The 20,376-nt window shown below is 55.2% G+C and overlaps 1 protein-coding gene across 7 annotated transcripts in view; it reads left to right on the top strand.

Annotated features, from left to right (window-relative positions):
* Nucleotides 1-20,376, top strand: part of PTPRN2 (protein tyrosine phosphatase receptor type N2) — an 822,826-nt gene that overhangs the window by 758,228 nt on the left and 44,222 nt on the right. For all 7 annotated transcript variants that reach the window (XM_078059815.1, XM_078059811.1, XM_078059813.1 and 4 more), the window contains 2 exons: nucleotides 12,631-12,704; nucleotides 19,886-19,963. In XM_078059815.1, the coding sequence (XP_077915941.1) occupies nucleotides 12,631-12,704; nucleotides 19,886-19,963 (152 nt within the window). The remainder of the gene's footprint in view (nucleotides 1-12,630; nucleotides 12,705-19,885; nucleotides 19,964-20,376) is intronic.

Below are 20,376 nucleotides of genomic sequence, written 5' to 3'. Positions count from 1 at the left end.
CTGGGTGCTCACGCTCTTTGTGGCACAGAACCGGCCCCATGGTGGGACTGCAAGGTGTTGAGGGTGGACTTCCCGCGCCTCTGGCCTCTGCAGGCCAGTGTGGGCCCCGTGAGCAGGTGGCTGGGGCCGTCAGCGCAGGACGCACTCCTCCCGGCGTCCACACTGGCAGGTGGGAGTGGAACCGGATTTCCCCAGCACCCTCCCCGTCCCTTCCACCAAGCTCCCAGGTTGCCGATTTGACAGGTTCTTGGATGCCCCGGGGGGGGACCCCCAGGGTTGGGCCTCCCGTCCTCCTGCCTCCACACCTGTCCCTTTGAGGAAGCCCTTCTTCAGCAGTTCCTCCACCCCAGGGGCGGAAGTGACTGCCTGACTTCCCCATCGCGGGCCAGTCGGCATCTTCGGGGTCCCCCAGCTGGACTCCTGCAGCTTCCCGGGCCCAGGGCACGGCCTGCATGCCCCCCGTGCCTCCCACCCTCCTTCGCGTCTTCCCGTGTCCGGGGCCCGTCTGAGACACCTCTCCCGCCTCCTGGAGCTTAGGCTGGCAGGTCATGTGGGAGACTGAGAAGTGGCCGGGACATCGGCCTCTCTCCCCCGACAGCCTGGCGGTCCCAGCTACTTCCAAAGTATCCGTCAAAGGAGAATTTATGAGGTGATTAACTGACGCTGGGCCGGGTAGAGCTATGTTATTTCAGAAGTGCAAAGAATCTAATATGCTTTCTAAATGTATTTGTACTTTTAAAAAGAATTATGCGATATTCTGCTCATCTGCTCTTGAAATTAAGAACAGGAGAATGATGCTATTTTGGTGCACCGTTTTAAACAACAACAAAAAATGTTTTTTATTCTGTGTTACAAAAACAAGACCGAGAATTAGACGGAGACAAAAAACTACTTAGAAGTGAAACCAGAGAGCAAACAGCTCAGGATGCAGACATGGAGAGAGAGAGAAAGCACTTAGCAGCATGCTCACAGTTTGGCTTTGTTGCTAAAGAGACCCCAGCCAGCCTGGCAGCCCTGGGGGAGGACGGCTGACCCCGTCTGGCCGTCCGCAGAGGTCAGGGTGCTGGGGTGGCACCGGGCTCGGCCGTGAGTGAACCCCAGCCCCGGGTGCCCGCACAAGGCCTGTCACCTCGAGTCCCTGCAGGAACCACCCCTGCCCTTGACAGACGAGGGCGCTGGGGCACAAACCCTTACCCTCTGCTGGGGGCACGCCGGCCCTACGTGCTTGTGCTCTCGCCTGGGATTTTCCATCTTGGAAAAATGCACAAAAATTTCAAACTTCCACAGAAAGGAATATCCCAAATTCACACAAGATCACAGTCCTTGGGATGAGCATCGCTTTCCTTAAAACACACAGGAAATAATTTCTTTCCAAACAAACCTTTGGTTTACATTTGTTTTTCTAAACTCTAAGCAGAATCCCCACAGAGGGCTATTCTGGGTTAGCCGGAGTGACCCAGACCTGCCCTGGTTTGCCTGTCGCCATCGGTCATGGGTACGCCTCCCAAATCTGATAAGCAAGCAGGATTCCTTCCCTCTTGTGTGCGAGGCTCTGCACACGTGTGTCTCCTCGACGAGGAAGTTACAGGCCACACAAGTTCCTGTCTCAGACCCAGTGGAATCTCCGCTCGGAGCGGGGCAGGAGTGGGGCAGGCTTTGGTTTGTTGCCGTGGCAGAGACGACGTGCCCCAGGCAGCAGCTTGTCCGCGCCTCCAGGACCCGGGCCGGGAGCTGCAGTGACCGTCGGCACAACTTAACCCGTCACAGCTCAGATTTTGTATTCCCTGCACTGCTTCCCTCGGAGCCCGCAGGCGCGCAAGCCCCCGTGCGGCGGCGGCCTCCAGTCTGCGGCAGGACCCCCGCCCGGTGCGGCGAACAGACGGACCTCGCCGGCGGGGGGCGCTCGTCCCCGGCCTGTCCACACCCACCGCGCTGTCCGCACATCACAAGCCACGAGGTCGGCTCGCGTTTTCTGTGGCCCCCGGATGCCCGCGTCCCCGCCTGTCCTTCCTGAGGTTAGAGGCGCTTTGCCCTCATCTCTGTCAGCGGATCCTTGCTCACCATCAGCAAGAGTTTGATTCCTGGTTCCACACACTGCCTCCCCTCTGTCAGCTTTCTGGATCTGCGCTTTGACGAACGTGATTTACGTGTCTCCACCTATAAAAACACATCCGACGGGGTCAGCACGGGGCACTGCCCTACCCAGGCCCCCGCACGCGGACAGGTCTGTGAAGGGGCATTCGGTGGCCGGTGGTGAGCCAAGGCTTCGCGTCCAGCCCTGCTGTGCGGCCCCGGGATCGTCGAGATGCTCACGGAGCGCTTGCATCAGACACGGGGGCAGATGCCGCAGACGTGAACCCCGAGAGGCGCGGGTCCTGTGTTCCCCGTTCCCGGTAGAAGAGCCAGAGCCAAAGGAGGGGAAGCAGGGGGCCCCAGGCTTCCCTCCTGGCCCAACAGAGGACTGCCCGGCAGCGCAATCCGGCCAGGAGGGACTCCCGCGTGGGCCAGCCCAGGAGCCCTCGCAAAGGAGGAATGTCACCAGCGTGGCAGGGTCTTCCTCCACACATTTTATTGCAAAAGTTTTAAAGCGCTCAGGTAGAAATGATAACTGGATGGTGACCCACACCCACCACCCAGACCCCGCAGCTGCCGGTCAGTACGCGGCTGATTTTGTTTGACACGTGCGTGTGCTTTACTCATTTTCTGGCTGAACTCTTTCAAAGTGAGTTTTAGGCATCATGACATCTACATAAATACTTTAGCTTGTGCCTCCTAAAAATAAGGACGTCACGTTCTCCTACGTTACTACAGCCCTGTTGTTACAACTAGAAAACGAGCATCCCATTCCGGTCCATCGTCAGCGTTTCCAGGCATTCAGGCACATCCGGACGGCGGTGTGTTTACCGTGATGTAATCAAGGATCATCACGGCAGGTTGGAGGTTCCGTCTCTGTGGTCTTTTGAAAACAACCCCCTTTTGTTTTCTGACGTGACTCGTTCCTAATGAAGCTGCTCTCCTACTGACCACATTCCCATTCCGGTTTCGCGAACAGTCCCGACAGGTCTGCGGGAAGCTCACCTGCTGGCTTGCAGGCCTACTATCCCCCGGCCCCCCCTGCCCCCATTCTGGTCAGGGGCCCAGGGGCACCATGGGATTGAGAGTGGCCGTGCCAGTCTCCGTGTCTCCACGTGGCTGCCGTGAATGTGAGCCGCGAGCGTGCTTCTGTGGAGGACTCGTAAATGCCTGACCTCACTCACCGGGCCGGTGGGGAGTGGCGTCTGCCCACCATCCGTCAACCCCCTGTCTCTTCTCTGCGCCTCCTGGTTTGGAAAGAGATGGTCCAGGCAGAGCCGCAATCAAATACATTTTCTCTAAATCACCTGTTAAAATGGCTTCCTCTGCACCAGATGAAGGTTTCGTATCTGGTGAGATCTTTAGGTTTAAACAAACGCAGCTAAAAAGACTCTCAGTCATCACCCCCCCTCTGTTTTCCATCATCATCCCACTGAGGGCGTCAGCCTTCCTGACAGCTTTCCCTGTGAGGTCTGCGCCCTCGCTTGACCCCGTCCTTGGATGTACGACTGCACGTGGCCTTCGAGATCCTGCCTGCCCTGCTTCTCTGGACGCCTGTCTCTCCTTTCCTTACTGGGATATTTCAGCTGTGCCCCCCGGGGCCCTGATGCTGAAGGCTTCCCGTCTCTCTGGGGCTGGGCTCCCTTCTAGAGCTTCTGGAACAAAGTTCTCTCATCTGCTTCCATATTAACTGTCCAGCCAGGGTTTTCTTTCTTGGCAACCTAACACTTTAAGATAGTTGGCCACGTTCCTCTCAAGGTTACCATGAATTCAGCAAATTCTTCCTTATTAGAAGTCAGTGCAGGTGAGTAGCAACCCTCGCCTGTGGACTTCCAGGATCTCAGGAAACCGGGACTTGAAGCTGCACTTCCACTCCTAGCCCCACGCTTCCCTCCTTCCTGCCCCTCTCCTCCACGTCTTCCCAGCTCGTCTCCTTGTCCACTTCATTCCCATTTGCCTGGAGAGCGTGCCCTCCTAGAGTGAGGCCTCCCGGAAGACGTCCAGTGGGTGGCAGCCTTCCTCCTGCAGGGATGCTGACCTCGCCTGCGTGGTGCCTTCTGAACTGGGCAAGGCGAGCGTCACCCACCTGGCCACGTGGTCCGTAACAGGCGGTGGGAACCTGGGAGCGCAGAGCCCATTGCTCTCCAGAGAGGCCTTGAGTCTCCGACGGATTCTACTCTCACTTTGCCCAGTGTGGCGGCAGATCCATGGCCCCAAGATGCCCACATCCCAACTCTGGCATCTGTGAGCAGTCACCTCGCGGGAGGGAGATTTACGTGGCAGATGGAAGGAGGGTTTGCAGATCAGCGGACACTGACTCAAGGCGATTCTGAGGAACTGTCGGAGGAGGGGTGCATGGAGGCGGGAGGCCGCGGGGAGGGGCTGCGAGCCAAGAACGTGGGCACATCTCAGTGGGAGGAGGCAGGGAAGCGCATTCTCCCTGGACCCTCAGAACCAGCCTGCCCGAAGCTTGATGAAGACTCACGTCGGACTTCCCGGCTGCAGACGTGTAATACGCGAGTGTGGGGTGTCTGTGGCCACGGGGCGTGGCTCTCCTTACCGCAGCCACGGGGGACCTGCCCCGTCCACGCCACCGCCCACCATGCCCTTCTCACACGGCCCCGGTGGCCACAGCTGTCACGAGGGAACCGTGGAACCGTATTTCTGTGAGGGTCTCGCGATGGAGACGAAGAAGCGGCCACACCATCCTCGCAGCATCTGTTGGCCCAGACAACGGCCTGGCTTCTCCAGGGTGTCGGGCATCACCGATTTGGGGGATACCTATGCGCCTGTGGGAGAGGCCATCTGCTGCAGTATTGGCCGAGCGCGGGCCCACAGGGAGCTCCTGGGCCAGTCCCTTGGGATGTGGAAGGCACCCCATCTCCCCAGTGGGCGCTTCCACATCCCCTTCATCCACCCAGACACCCGGGTCCACGGGTGGGTCTCGTGGTCCCGCCTCGACGTCCACCTGCTTTCCAGCAGCTCACCCTCCCTGGCGGTGCTGGGCCCTCCACAGCCACTGTGCTCCCGTGGGAGGGGGTGCTGGCCGCTCCGGCCCAGTCGCAGGGACGGAGGAAGCCAGAAGCTGCTCCCGCATCTGTTCCGTGTCCCTCCGTCCCCAGGGCCACACCCCTTCTCCTGTGGGAAGGGCTTGTTCTGTGGGGTATTTGGGCATCCCTCCCCACCTCTGTTACGTTAATCAGCAAGTTTCCTGCCGAGCTTTCTTCTTTCACTTTTCCAGAAGCATCCTAGTTGGGAAGGCCTCGGGGGGAATAATGTTGTCTCAGACGGCATTACAAAGGGTCAGGGGTCACTGTGTCCTCCTGGGTCCCCTTCAGATGTCAGGACTATCCCTCGAAGACGACAGCTTATGCCCACCGTCCACCCCCCCACACGGGCTCTAGTCCCCCCAATCGGCACAGATGCAGGTGGGATTGTTTCTGGGGGCAGCCTGTGTTCTCAACGAAACACAGCTCTATCTTCTTTGTTTGAACGTGTGTGACTGCCCACCGCCCGGAGGCTGCAGGAGCCGCACACTCGGCCACCTGCGTCTCGTGCATTTCCTCGTCTCAGCCACGGGTGGGCCGTGGTTCCTCGCACGAGTAGAGGTGAAATCTGTGTGCGTTGGCTGCAGGTCTCAGCAGAATTACGCAGGTGGCGTGGCTGTGCTCGCGTGGTGTCTCTGCTCTCGTCATCGCTGTGCATGCGGCACCGTTCCCGCAAGGCGCCCACCACGCTGCCTCCCTCGGCTTTGCCCTCCCGGTCGGACGCGGCGCCCATGCACGGCCCCAACACCGGCATGGGAGGGGCACTCCCTCCACCCGCCACCGCGGGCCACCCACGGTTCCCGCAGTGCCTGGGCCCACTCCTCCCCTCCAGCCCGAAGTCACCGACGTGGCCCCACATCTGTTTGCTGAGCGCTCTCAGAGGATCCTGATTCTTTACTGCTGGTGGCACCCTTCTTGCTTGTCCGGGCTCGTCTCCTGTGGAAGAGACGGGGAAACTGGGTCAGAGGAAGCAGGACGAGCCTGGCGAGGGGAAGGCCAGCCAGTCATGAGGAGGCCGGAGGGGACGGAGACCCGACTCCAGGTGTGTGGGCTGGGGCGCCGCGAGACCACAGGCCACAGCGGAAACAGCAGCAGTTAATTCTCAGTCCCGGAGGCGGATGTCAGAGGCTCTGAGGGAGGACCTGCTCCAGGCTCTCTGCTCGGCATGCGCACATCGTCTTCCTCCCGCATCTGCCTCTCCCCACAGGGACACCAGACACCTCCACAGGGGTCACGTCGGAGGTCCTGGGGGTAGGGATGCCAGCACATCTTTGTCCTGCAGACAAGGGTTACACGGGTCAACGCTTGACCCCATGGGGGCTGGGGGGGCAGTGCCAGGCCACAGACCAGAAACCACCAGAGTCGGTTCCTACGTGTGCTGTGCTCCGCACACAGGCTGTGCCCAGGTGTGCCTTTTCCCCAGAGCTGCGCTGCGGTGGGCGAGGCCCGCACGTGGTCGGAACTGCCCCCGGCGTGGGTGTCCCGCTGAGTCCGGCCCTCGTCCTCCTCCACACTGTCATTCACCTGCAGAGCAAGCTGCCAGTCCTATTTGGGGATTTCTTTTTGAGAGATCTGCTGAGATGTGAGTGAACTATTGAAGCCACGAGATAGGAGACCAGGCCGTCGTGGGACTCCGAGACCTCCTCCTGCTGCGTCTGGGGCCAGAGGCCGACGTGAGCCTCTGTGCTGGGTGACGGGCGGGTGACAGAATGGGTCGCATTCTCTCACCAGCTCTGGATGCAGGAGGGTGCTGTGAATCTGGGACCTCACCAGCCAGACCACCCAAACGCAGCACTGTGTGCTGATCCAAGGAGGCGCTGAGTGGAACCCTAATGCTTTTTCTTCTGGGAGGTTTGATGATCTTTAGAATTTGAGCTAAGAGTTTCCAGCACACTTACCTAAGAGCAGAACACCCACTTACTGACTGAGGAAGGGAAGGCCACGGGAAGAAGCTTGAGCCGACCTTTCTAGAGAGGACTTACCATTCAGAGCAAGTATGTTTCCTAACCTCACTGTGGTCTTCAGCTTCCCGGATCTGTAAAGAAGCACGCTGTCTGTGTAGCAACTCAGTCTTCAAACAAATATATAGAAATGTATAGCTTTGCTCAACGATGCCAAGTCCAAATCAGTACAGACAGTCTCGCATGTAACTGGCTGGGATCCTTGGGCCAGTTTAACAGCTGGGAGACCGATGGCAGCGAGCTGCAGGCTGTGTGCTCCCAGTGCACTAAACCATCCACGGACCCGTGAAATTGGAGAAGGAACTGGTGGCCACTGATGCCGCGAGCTTCTCCGGGTGACGGGTCTCCATTAAAGACTCAGAGCCCCAACGCTGCGGCACAGAATGCCGGTGGGTCACCAGACACAGTCTGCATTTTCACCAGCCACACCTTCAAAGTAAAGGAAACAGCATCCAGCCAGCACAAGAGAAAGCAGTGACCACTGGGAGGCCCCATGAGGACATTGGCAGAGCGCTCGGGTGAGGAATTCCTTCGTGTGGTCAGCCAGCAATCCCCCCACGCACCTGATCCGAAGGCATCCAACGTCCAGGAATTCATCTCCTAGTGCTGTGAAGATCACTGACCCACATTTATCAATTCACTTGGCACGAATGACATAACCAGGATGCCTAAAGAAACACTACCCTTGGTGTCACAAGACGGGTTAGAGGCAAAGGAAGCCTCCACGCGCCATCCTTAAACAGTTCATGTGGATGTGTTCTAGACGACGGCAAGAGTGGGACGTGCCCACTCATGGGTTGGCCACAGCCCTCCAGATGTACCCTGGGCTGTCTTCACGCGCTCTTTGTCCCACTAATAAGAAGAAATTCTAGAACTTTTGGCATTTATGAAAATCATTTCAATCTAAAATGGGGACACAGACCCCGTTCTATCTATGGCACCATGTTCCCAGAAGAAGAACGGTAATATGTGTGAAACTACTCTTGGAGCAGAGAGAACGCTGCAGAAGCTTGGAACATCGCTCTTGAACAAGGAGTTGAGAAAAGGAACGTGCCCCACACAGCAGTGTAATTCAACAAGTTTCTTCTTGGCAGGTGTCTTTCTCCTCCACTCCCTGATAAAGCTCACTGTTGTAGATCTCATGAGAGAAAACAGCTCCATCTTAGGGTCAAATACAGACAGGAAGACACTGAGTTTCCATCTCCTGGCTCCCGAGTGAGGTCTCGAAGACCCTAAAGGACACACACCCTTCTCAACTGAAGGGCAAGCACCCAGGTGGCTACAAATCCTTGCTCCGTGGTTGGGGCCATTGTGTCTGCTCCGGGCAGGTGTGTGTGTTTACACTGGCCATGCTCAGTCAGTGCAACACGGGTGAGGGAGAGGAGGGTTTGCTCATGAGCCCACCCTGGGCTCACCTCCAGCTTGCTCACGTGACCTCCAGTGAATCTGTCATGCCGCCAGGCCACACAAAGAATAAAGGCAGCCAGACTCAGCTTCATGGCAGCTCACTGGCTCCCATATCAGCTCTTTTAAAAAGATGAACAGGAAAAGTGAACCACAAAATAGTTGAGATTTGCCCAACCCATCGAAATACCCCCTGAGCCATCCCTGCGACGTGTCCCTCCACTGTGCTCCAACCCTTCCAGGGTGGCTCTAGGTGTTTCAGATGGAGCTTCAGATGGCCCAATATTAAAAACAAAACAAGTTCACTATTAATTTTGAAAGCAGCGTGTTGCTGCAAAATCAAGTATGTGATGGGAAGGCAGCAGAAGCTTTTGAAGCCCTTGTCCCAGACTCAATGGTGGCTTGAAAAGGGCGGCCTGCAGGAAGTGAGCACGGCGGAAACAGCGCCTCACGGGGAGCCTGACAGAGCGCAGGCTGTCCTCACCACTGGGCACAGGCTCCAAACAGCTTGTCCCCTCAGTCGTCAGAGTGCCGAGCTCTGAGTGCCGAACAAAAATGCCAGATTGCATTTTTATTTCACCAAGACTCCCACGTTTGTGAACTGTTTTCTTAATTTTCTGACTCGAAAATCCAGCTGGTGCTTGTTCACTGGGCTGGTTGCTCTCAGGGCAGGGCAGTGCCGTCCCCTTGGAGGTGAAGGGCGCCCAGCAGCCCCCAAGCCTGCGCCTGTCTAGCTGGGTGACGTGTGGTGCCTTCACAGCATGCCCTCTGAGGCCAGAGATTGGCAGCTGCGGCTCTTCCTCCCTGTACCCCTCCCGTCCCTTCACCAGTGACCCTGCTCTTCGACAAATTTCTCTTGACAGTCAGAGGGGGTCCCCATTGCCGCTATCAACAGTGCCTGAAGTTGACTGTGGTGAACATATTTCTAATGGGGCAGGGCCCCTGGGAGGCCCTCTGGAGCCCTCTAGAAGCAGCCAGAAGCTCTGCTTTTTTATTCCAGAATTCTGTGTAGGCTGCAACAGTAGACCCGGTGTGTCCTTCAGAAAAGGTGCCTGCTTCTGAGCAACACATCACAGCCTCCAGCTTGATGTGTTCATGAGGCACCCTGCTGTGGAACTGGGCTTCTCGAACTTCATTTGGAGGTAGTGTAACCAGGTCCAAGCTCTTTCTGCTCGCTGCACAACAGGCCAGTAAGTCAAGAGGCACGGTGTTGGAGTAAGGAAAGCAACTTTATCCAGAAAGCCAACAGACCAAGATGGCAGCCTGTCATCCTAAAGAACCAACTGGCCTCGCACAAATGCAGGCTTCTTTTATGCTGAGAGAAGGGAATGCAAGCTGGCACAGACACTCTGGAAAACAGTATGGAGTTTCCTCAAGACGTTAAAAATAGAGCTACCCTACCACCCAGCAATTGCACCACTGGGTATTTGCCCCAAAGATACAGATGTAGTGAAAAGAAGGGGCACCTGCCCCCCCAATGTTCATAGCAGCAATGTCCACAATAGCCAAACGGTGGGAAGGAGCCGAGATGCCCTTCAACAGATGAATGGATAAAGAAGATGTGGTTCATATATACAATGGAATATCACTCAGCCACCAGAAAGGATGAATACCTAGCATTTACACTGACATGGATGGAACTGGAGGGGATTATGCTGAGCGAAATAAGTCAATCAGAGAAAGACAATTATCATATGGTTTCACTTATATGTGGAATATAAGGAATAGCGTGGAGGACCACAGGGGAAGGGAGGGAAAACTGAATGGGAAGAAATCAGAGAGGGAAACAAAGCATGAGAGACTCTTAATCATTGGAAACAAACTGAGCATTGCTGGAGGGGACATGGGGGGGATGGGGTAACTGGGTGATGGGCTTTAAGGAGGGCACGTGATGTGATGAGCACTAGGTGTTATATGCAGCTGATGAAATCATTGGACACTACATCTGAAACTAATGACATACTATATGTTGGCTAATTGAATTTAAATTTTAAAAAAAGAGAGAAAGAAGGGGAAGGGGAGGGAGCTGGAGTCCAAAGGTGACTGATGACTGTAGACATCCAGGAGCCAGAGAGGCTCTGGGAAGGACGGTGAAACTTCTTTGTCCTTGGTTGCCTGATCTGTGTGGATAGGAATCCCACAATGGTCCTATAAATCTTGGACATAGCAACTTCAGTACATACTTCGTATCTCCTTGGGGGAACTTGGGTCTCGGGTGGGGGCGGTTTGCCTGAGTCTCAGCTGTCAGCAAAATTCCTTCAGTGGCTAGCGTGCCTACGTGCAGGGCTGAGCAGAAGTTTCCAAGCTACAGGTCACAGCTTCGAGGGAGGTGAGAGCAACATGGAGTCAGGCGCCCTGAGTTTCTCCCGTACAGTAATGTTTGCAGCGTGTCAGAGTTGGATGTCAGAGTTGACCAATTTTTCTGGTAAATTTTATTTCAATTTCCTGCCACTGCCAATTTTCACTGTCTCAAGAATAAATCTGTGCAGGAACCCAACACCATTGAGCACATGGGATTTTTGTATCATTATTCACGCCGTAGGAGGCTGCCTCGGCGGCTACCATCATAAATGCTTTCTGAGCATTTCCGCTACTTTTGGGTGCAGATAACATATGCGTATGTAAGCACATCATGCAACGTATGGGCTCTTCCTCATCTCTCGATGTTTCTCATCTATCTTATCTCCACTGGAAAAAAGCTAACGTCAATACCTCAATAAGACTGATGGGATGATGTCCAGTACGGTAGACTCACCAAGTTTCCCAAGCCCCAGAGGTGTTGTCAAAAAAAAAAATTAAGTAGGGGCGCCTGGGTGGCTCAGTCGTTAAGCGTCTGCCTTCGGCTCGGGTTGTGGTCCCAGGGTCCTGGGATCGAGCCCCGCATCGGGCTCCCTGCTCGGCGGGAAGCCTGCTTCTCCCTCTCCCACTCCCCCTGTTCCCGCTCTTGCTGTGTATCTCTCTGTCAAATAAATAAATAAAATCTTTTTTAAAAATTAAGTAAAATCTCCTAGAGAAATGAAAGAAACACAAACCATGGCACAGTCCCCAGGCTTTCCTGCCCCCAGTGCCCGAGCTGTTTTCAAGTTTGGGAGCCTGGAATTGGATGCTCTGCTGGGATGAGGGGCCGGGGTGAAACACTCACAGCCCCCCACGTCCCTGGCTTCCAAGGCTCCAGCCAGTTTGTCTTTAGATTCTCAGAAGAAAAGAAATAGGTGTTGTGTGGGGACCCAGAGGCATCGACTGGAGCAAAGATAACAGGGTTGAGCACGCTGCCACGTTTGGTGGCTTTCAGTTCTCTGCTGCGCCTCGCAGAGGACAGAGAAGGTGGCTGCCCACCCAGGGAAGGCAGGAGGAAGGAGGGACTGTCATGGGCGTCCCTCCCCTGAGCCTGTAACCCATCGGAACTGGCACCGCCCTGCTCCCCGCACTCCCTCCTCCACGTCCCTCCAAGGGCGAAGCTTGGAAAGTTCCCGAAAACAGGCAGAGGGATGTCACTGTACACGAGAGGGTGGTTATTCCAGAACCAGAATTAAGAATAACTCATGGATCAAGCACACTAAGTGTTGACAGTCCCATGGCGCTAATCCCCACGGATGTGTCTGGTTTGCCACATCTGCCAAGTCCTGGTGCGTGTTTGAGGCCTCCCCCTGCACGATCCCTCTTCCTTCTTCGGCCACGTTGTCTTTTTCTCCTACTCTCCCTCTAAAAGAAAAGTCCTGTAATCTCCAGAACTGAACCGTTTCCAGACCACAAAATTGTGTCTAGAGAAGAGTTGCCTGATGTCTGAATATTCACGTAGATACGTATGGGCTGTATGCGGCCATGTGTGTCCACTAGCTGAAGGGAAACCCCAAAGAAGATCCTGCAGAGGGACACCTGACCCTGGTATTTGGACTCTAAGAAAGACCTTAGAATAGCTCAGTTCTGCCAGGGGAAACCTAGTGTCATTTGCCCACACTCCCTGCTTCCTTGCCCTGACACCGAAGGAGCGTGAATGGAGGACGGAGGGGGAAGTGACATGAGCTGACCTCAGCAGAGCCCCAAGGAGGGACGGCAGCACGGGCGTTCGACACCTGCTGATCCCCTATGTAGCCCCTGGGGACACAGGCCTGTGTGCTGATCTAACTCTCTGCCTCTGCTTGCAGACGATCACTCCAGGATCCTGCTGAAATCCGAGAACAGTCACAGCAACTCGGACTACATCAACGCCAGCCCCATCGTGAGTACATCCTGGCGGGGCCCCCACCCGTCCTCGTCCGCGAGCCCGCGTGGTCTCAGCCGGGCGATTGGTCTCGACCGGCTGGCTAGCCAACGAGGTAGTTTGTCCCAAACGGGCGGCTAGCCAACTAGGTAGTGAATCTCAACCAGGTGACCGGTCTCAACCGGGTGGTTAGCCTCAACTGGGTGACTAGCCAACTAGATAGTTCATCTCAACCAGGTGACTGGTCTCCACTGGGTAACTAGCCAACTAGGTAGTTAGTTTCAACCAGGCGACTAGTCTCAACCAAATGACTAGTGAACCAGGTAATTAGTATTAGCCAGGCAACTAGTCTCAGCCAGGTCATTAGTCTTACTCAGGTGACTCATCTCAACCAGCTGGCCTGGGCTGGGTCCTCACCAGGCGGGAGCAGTCCTGGTTCCACTGGCTTGAGGGGCCCAGCAAGAGCGGCCGCTGGTTTACTGACTGGAACCCATAACTTTTAGGAAAATCTATGGTTGGTGGCATTCCTCCTTTCTAGACCCACTTGTTCCCTGTTTGTTCAGGGGAAATGGAAACAATTGGACCCCAACCCTCCCCTTGTTAAAAAGATGGAGGGCACCGAGGCAGACATGCGTGCAGGCTGGTCCCCGGGGGTGTTTCCAGGGCAGACCTTCCCCTCAAGACAAGCAGTGAGCCGTGAGCAGGGCTGTGCCTCCCGGGGCCGGGCTTCCTGAGAACAGAACCCCTGGGGGGACCCCCGTGACCCGCAGCCCTCCAGCTTCCAGAGAATCCCCTGCAGCCCACGGCTGGCATGAACCCCATGGGAGAGCAGGCAGGAGCGGGAGTCGGAGCGCCGGAGGGTGACAAGTCAGAGGTCAGACTAAGCCATGCTCAGCCTGGCTTTTCCAGAATGAAGTTAGAATGAGCGTAAGTGGGAAGCAAGTGAAACGAGTGTCCAGGAATGAGAGTTTTAAGCAGCGAGGTTGGTGCGGAGAGTGTGGGAACCGGTGGGGATTCCTGCGGGAGGTTGGGTGTGGCCCCACCCCTCCCCCTCCCCCCGTGAACTGTGTGCGTCAACCTTGGTCATCAGGGAAGCGTCAGGATATCTGACTAAAATCTCAGATTTGCATGCAGCGGAACAGTGCGTGTAGGATTCCAGCTCAGGGAGCTAGCCGGTGATCTGTGGTGGCCACTGAGGCCGTGGGTCGTCTCTGGATTTGGGACGCACCCCGCAGCATCCTGACGACCCCTTGCATTCCGGCCGCAGCAGGCTCCCTTGAGAAGGTTCACTGTCAGATTTCAAGCGGCAGGAGCTGCTGCTAGAACGTTCTCGTAGCTGCTGGTTCTGTGTGTTTCCGGGGTGCCTGGCATATCAAGCTTATTCTTGGGAGTGCAGCGTGCCGTGGGCCCGAGCCCGTGTCCCGGCCCCCACGGTGCACAGTGGGAGGGCAGTGTGGCCGCCTCACTGTGAGAAAGCGGGTTAAGAGCTGGGCGGCTGCTCCGTCTACACCCCAAGCCCAGACCTTGGCTCCCGCAGCTCCTGTTAAGGGGTGGCCCCCTTCCCTCCAGCACAGGCAGACCTCAAGGACTGGCCCCACCTGTGTTCCCCAGGTTCTCATCTGGGCCATTCTGTCTTTCTCAGTAAGTGCCCTGCTGGGCTTCGTGTTTTCTGTCAATTCTGGTTCAGAATCAAGCCAAAGCCTCGTGGGTGTACAGGGTCTCCTTCTGTGGGTAGAGCATGGGTTCTGGTGGGGGGCGGTAGGGGCCTGGACGTGCCCCCCGCGGTGGGCCCCAGTGCCGGCAGCTCAGATCTGCCTGGAGAGCCGCGTCCTCCTGCTGGGCTCCTTGTCCCGGGCATGAACCATGGGATGGGGCCGGGAAGAGAAGCAGAGCAGTTATTTTCAAGCCTAAAAGTGAGCGTCCACAGTTGGGGCATGCCCACCTCCCCCTCATTTCATGGGTTCCAACTTCCCACTGTCTGGTGGTCTCCGGCTGAGTGAAATGTCAGTGCAGAAGTCCATCCAGCGACGCTGGCGCTCCCGCGGGGCCCGGAGCTGGGGCGCCTGAGCTGCTCCCGCACCTCCCAGCGTCCGGCCACGCCTCCGTGACTGGAAACGCGGGACGGCGCCCCCCACCCCAACCCCCCTGGGCTGGGGCTCGGGTCAGGAGGCCATGCCAGGAGAGAGAGGGATTTAAGCATCTTTTATGTTTCCCCTTCATTTCACGCCACAATTCTCCTTTTCTCATTTGGGTTGTCAGAATGAACCGTGGTACCTCTTCACCTCTTCTTTCTGAAATGACTGAAGGTACAGTGATAATGAGCTTCCTAGCAGCACTTGAACGAAAAACTAACAATTACAGCCCAAGAAGACCCTGGCTGTGCAGAATAAAACTATGATAATTACATCTGTCATATTTGTACTTAGTCCTCATTAAATTCCAGGGAAGTCATCCGGTAGTAAATAATGTGCAATCTTTGCTTTGAGAGCGGGGGTCATGAAAGTAAATGGGAATTCCGTGCTCCCGCCCAGCATGTGTGAGGGGCAGCCCGTGGGCTCCACCCGGGAGTGCAGCCCAGCTCTTCCCAGGACGCAGGCTGAGGCATGTCGTTAGCACGCCTAACACACGGTGTGCTCGAAACAGCACATGCATGTCTTTACCAGGGACGTGTCCAAAATTCCCAACGCTTGAAACTAAACTTACTCTTCATTCCACTGTTTACTGAGGGAGAAGAAATTGTTTAATGTTTTAATTCAGAACGCATTTAACTAATGTGAGTGGTGCGCCTGGACTCCTCAGGAAATCGGGTGACCCGTCAGGTGTCCTGAACATCATAAGAAATTGGCCAAATATGGGAGCCAACTCTAGGGTTCTCAGAAAATATTTACAAGCAAGCATCTATGTGTATATGTTATATTCCATAATTTACTTAAACTTTAACTCAGAAGAAGAAAATATGAAAATAGCTTCAGCTCCTAAGTCAGCCTGTCTCACATCAGTTATGGAAGCTACCGTTTCTCAGTAAATTCCCGTATGAAGACTTCTAGAAAATTGACTTGAAAAGTCTGACTCGATATTCGCTTGTTTTTAAGAAAACGTTCTGTGAAATTTGCTCTAAATGTTAGAAAAAAAACAGATGCAGGGGCAGGCAGATAGGAATAGAGAAAGAAAACGTGCATGTTTACTCTCTGAGATTTCAGAGTGAGAGGCCTGGCCCCGCACCGCTCCCCGGGTCATGGTCAAGACCAGGCCATCGGGCTGGACGGAGCTGGCTCTCCCTGCAGGACCGCAGCGGGCAGCCTGCCGGCCCCACCCTCGAGCTCGTCAAGGCTTCAGGACGTGGGTCCCTGGTCTTGGCACGCCGAGTGCTTGAGTTTAAAAATCTGTTTGTTCGTAGTACTGGGGAAATTATTGCTGAGTTTTTAATGCACGTTAGAGTTTCTGAAAAGCACTCCCACCCATTTAATAACGGGCATTGCCTGGCTTACAGCAAATGGCTAGGCTTGCTTTCGGAGCCTGTGCATTTAGAAACTCGTAGGACACACCTTTCCCGTACCCTGCCAGCCACAGGCATAGTGGACTCAACTCAGTTTTCTGGGGGGAAAATGACCTAGTGAAAGCAAAATGGTAGTGGTAGTTGTACCTGGGACCCGGCGCCCCATGGCCCTCGCGTGCTTCGCAGTCTCTGGGAGTAAGTCCTGTTTGATGGTGGGGGCCCGTCTGCCTTACGCAGCGCACAAGGGAGAAGGCCACCTGAGGGCATGGTGCGAACAGCCCGGGCTTTGACGGATAGCCTCAGGGTTACGGCCAACACACTCCCACGGGCACGCACAGAGGAGTCCGCACGTATGCGCACGTGGAATCCCAGAGCTGACGGGCACGTGGAGGTCATGTGGGCAGCCACCCCAATCCCAGACACTGACCAAGGCCCAGACCCGGGAGCTGACTTCCTCCACCGCCCCGGAGCCTGCGTTTGTGAGCAAGTAAAGAGCCCTCCAGAAAGAACAGGAGAGTGGCGAGCAGCGGGGCAGCGGCGGCTCAGATCACAGGGGGCTGCAGGCGCCACGCTCACGCCGTGCTCACGCCCTGGGCGGTAGGGGACGACACACACCCACGTCCACCAGGGGCTGTGGGCCAGAGTTCCTGGTGGAAGAGTGCTGTTAGTAGAAACTTGATTGCCTCTGATTACACTTCTCCTGCACTGGAAATCTTAAATATAAAGCTTCTGTTCATTTAGTTAAATATTTGCTTTACTCTTTTTCAGTTAAAGATTGCACAAAACCGTGAGACACATGCAAAGCACTTCTGCCCAGAATTATTTTCTGTCCCACAAAATGTGCACGGAATGAAATAATTCTAATTGTCTTTGAATTATTGTTAAACGGATAACACATTTCACCACTCTGTGGTCATTATGCTATCTACTGCCTCCCAGGTGGCCGCCGTGTGGCCACCATCGAGGGGGCTGGGAGAGCGATGGGCCTTGTCCACACCCTCCCCTGCCTGGGCTGGAGGGGGCCACGGCAGACCACCGAGACCAACCGCAGTGGGTTGCCTTGTTTACCCTACTGAAGCCTTGTTCAGGTTTTTACTTTTAATCACAGATTTCTCAGTTTGAAAGCCACTAAGTGTGCTAGTTTGAACACACTAACGATTTTTAAATTTGGTGCTCTCTAAATTGCTTTGGTCAAAAAACCACATTTGAAAAGGAGGTGGGATTTTACTTTTTATGCAGAATTGTTTGCTAGAAAGAGACGGGGTTTTTATAAATAGCTGTCACCTCCAACAAATGCATATTTTGAAAAATCAAAACTCCTTATTTCTGCTAAGCTTTTCTACTGAAACATTTTTTTTTTTTTAAAGATTTTATTTATTTATTTGAGAGAGAGAATGAGAGAGAGAGAGAGAGCACAAGAGGGGGAGAGCGGGAGAGGGAGAAGCAGACTCCCCACTGAGCAGGGAGCCCGACACGGGACTCGATCCCGGGACTCCAGGATCATGACCTGAGCCGAAGGCAGTCGCTTAACCAACTGAGCCACCTAGGCACCCTCTACTGAAACATTTTAATTGGGGCTTTTAGCGAGAGTAACGTAATTTTACCTGTATTGTGTGTGCTGTGGTGAATTTGAAAACGAGGTCCGGTTTTAATTGGGAATCACTAGATTGGAGGCAGAAAAAGCATTTTCCTGCCGCCCCCCACCCCAGCCGGCATTCCACTGTTGTTCTGTGGGAATGACTTACATCTGCTCTTCCGCGGTGCACGTAATTATAAGGTGCGTCACGCACCCTTTTATGCTGACAACCGTCATCTCTGCAAGGATCACTAAATCCGTGCTCTGGAGACCGTGCCTCCCGCGGGCTGTCCTTCAAACCCAGCGCGGGGCCGTGTGTTAGGGTGGCTCTGGGGTGGACAGCCGACATCCTCGTGTGCTGCCATAGAACCATGTGTGGTTGAAACCTCCTCCTTTCTCACTGTATTGGGAAATGTATTCTTAACAAATATCTTTAAACACAGAGCATTTTAAATGTTTTCTCAAACCCTGGTATCAGAAGAGTAATAGATTCTAGTGCCAGATGGGAAAGATTCAGGGACTGAGCATGTGTGACAGGGGAGCGCCAAGGTGAGGCTCCAGCGCGAGGCCCTGTCCGTCCCCCTGGGGTGGTCTCCGCAGTCCCGCCCAGGGTGCGCGGCGGGCAGGGAAGTCCCGTGAGGGGAAAGGGCTGTCCACGGCATTTCCATCCAATTTCCTTCTCTAGGCTTTGTTCCCTGGGTCCCTTTCTCCCTTCTGTTTCCTGCTTAGATGTCTTTAAATTAAATGTCATAATGAAGGTATTTTAAGCCAGACCCCTCTGTTGAGGCCAGCGGGCTTGGACAAACCAACCAGGCAGAAAACCCCTAACTGCATTCTGCTGTTTGTCCATCTTCAGCCCCTTGCCTGGCGCCATAGGACTAGAATTGGAAACGAGCTGCTGGAAGCCTGGGCCTGTCTCCCAGGGAGGGCCTGCATACCATGCTCGCAGACCCCTGGCATGACCCGGGGTGCCAGCGCCCCTTCCTGGGTAACAGGAACAAGCCCCCATGTGAGAGGAGCTAACTCTTAGGGGAAGCAGGATGCACTTGTTCATTCATTCTTCCAGAACCCTGAAGGGTGGCTCATGGGCCTGGCCCCCTGGTTTCACCTCTCCCAGCCCCACATCTGCAGTTTTCACAAAGTGCTTGTTGATTGGAACCCTGCACGTGGCCTATGGTGGGTGTGCAGGCAGCTCACCCTGGCAGGTGGCCAGGGTCGAGGCTCATGGCTGGGGTGGAGGCCATGCATGCTGGCTGGTGGCCTGGGGAGGCCCGTGGCCTGGGGGGAGGCTCATGGCCTGGGGTGGAGGCCACGCATGCTGGCTGGTGGCCTGGGGGAGGCCTGTGGCCTGGGGGGAGGCTCATGGCTGGGGTGGAGGCCACGCATGCTGGCAGGTGGCCTGGGGGAGGCCCGTGGCCTGGGAGGAGGCTCATGGCCTGGGGTGGAGGCCACGTATGCTGGCTGGTGGCCTGGAGGAGGCCTGTGGCCAGGGGGGAGGCTCATGGCCTGGGGTGGAGGCCACGCATGCTGACAGGTGGCCTGGGGGAGGCCCGTGGCCTGGGGGGAGGCTCATGGCCTGGGGTGGAGGCCACGCATGCTGGCTGGTGGCCTGGGGGAGGCCCGTGGCCAGGGTGGAGGCCACGCATGCTGGCAGGTGGCCTGGGGGGAGGCCCGTGGCCAGGGTGGATGCCACACAAGCTGGCCCGTGGCACAACTGCTGGCATCCGCGGGGACACCGCCATGTTGGCACCCCACCTTGTGCCCCCACCACCCTGTCTTCGCCCAGCCTGTTTATTTCTTGGCATCTGGTCTCTGGGGTACGGGTCTCCACTGTGGCTCGTGCCGTCCCCGTTCCCGTGGTATCAGGCGTGAAGCATTGCAGCATCAGCCAGGCTCCAGGCACAGGGCCACGGGGGCTCTGCTGAAAGCCAAGCACTGTTGGAATTAAGAGGGACAGCAAGGAAGACCAGCCTGCTCCTCCCACTTGTGCGACCCCGTGTGTCCCTGTGGCTGGCGTTCAGCGCGGGATATGCCACCTTCACCTCCTCCTTAGCCAGGGTTCTCTTTCCTGGTTGTTTCCTTGCTCTTTAGCTAATAATCTTTGTTACTATAATCTTGTCTCTGCAGATGGATCACGACCCTAGGAACCCCGCTTACATCGCCACCCAGGGACCGCTGCCTGCCACCGTGGCCGACTTCTGGCAGGTGAGTCTGCTTGAGTTAAAACTTTTTCTGAAAATGGGATCTTGATAAATTGATAGTGGGTGATGCCTTGGATTCGATTCAGTAAATGTGAACTTGTTTTTAGGTGTTGCTCGTCAAATGTTACTTGATTTCAGAATTTATACAGGTCCTTTGATGTTTTCTATTATCTTTTGTTTTTCAAAACTTGAGTATGAAAATTCCCTTCGAGAGATTGAATGCTTTAAAGACATTTACTTTTTTAACCACCTTACAATTTTATTTCATGAAGTACAAAGAAATGAAATTAGTAAGTCTTTATTACATTCTGTTCAAATGTGTCCTTATCTATTGTTCTCTCCCTATGAAAGTAAAAAATGGTGCTCAAATTATAGTTTCTCTTCCTTGTAGATCCTCTGTAATGCATTTTAAGGGCC

This window comes from Halichoerus grypus, chromosome 12 (genome assembly GCF_964656455.1).
Source record: "Halichoerus grypus chromosome 12, mHalGry1.hap1.1, whole genome shotgun sequence".
Lineage (NCBI taxonomy): Eukaryota > Metazoa > Chordata > Mammalia > Carnivora > Phocidae > Halichoerus > Halichoerus grypus.
This window is presented reverse-complemented; position numbering and strand designations above follow the sequence as displayed.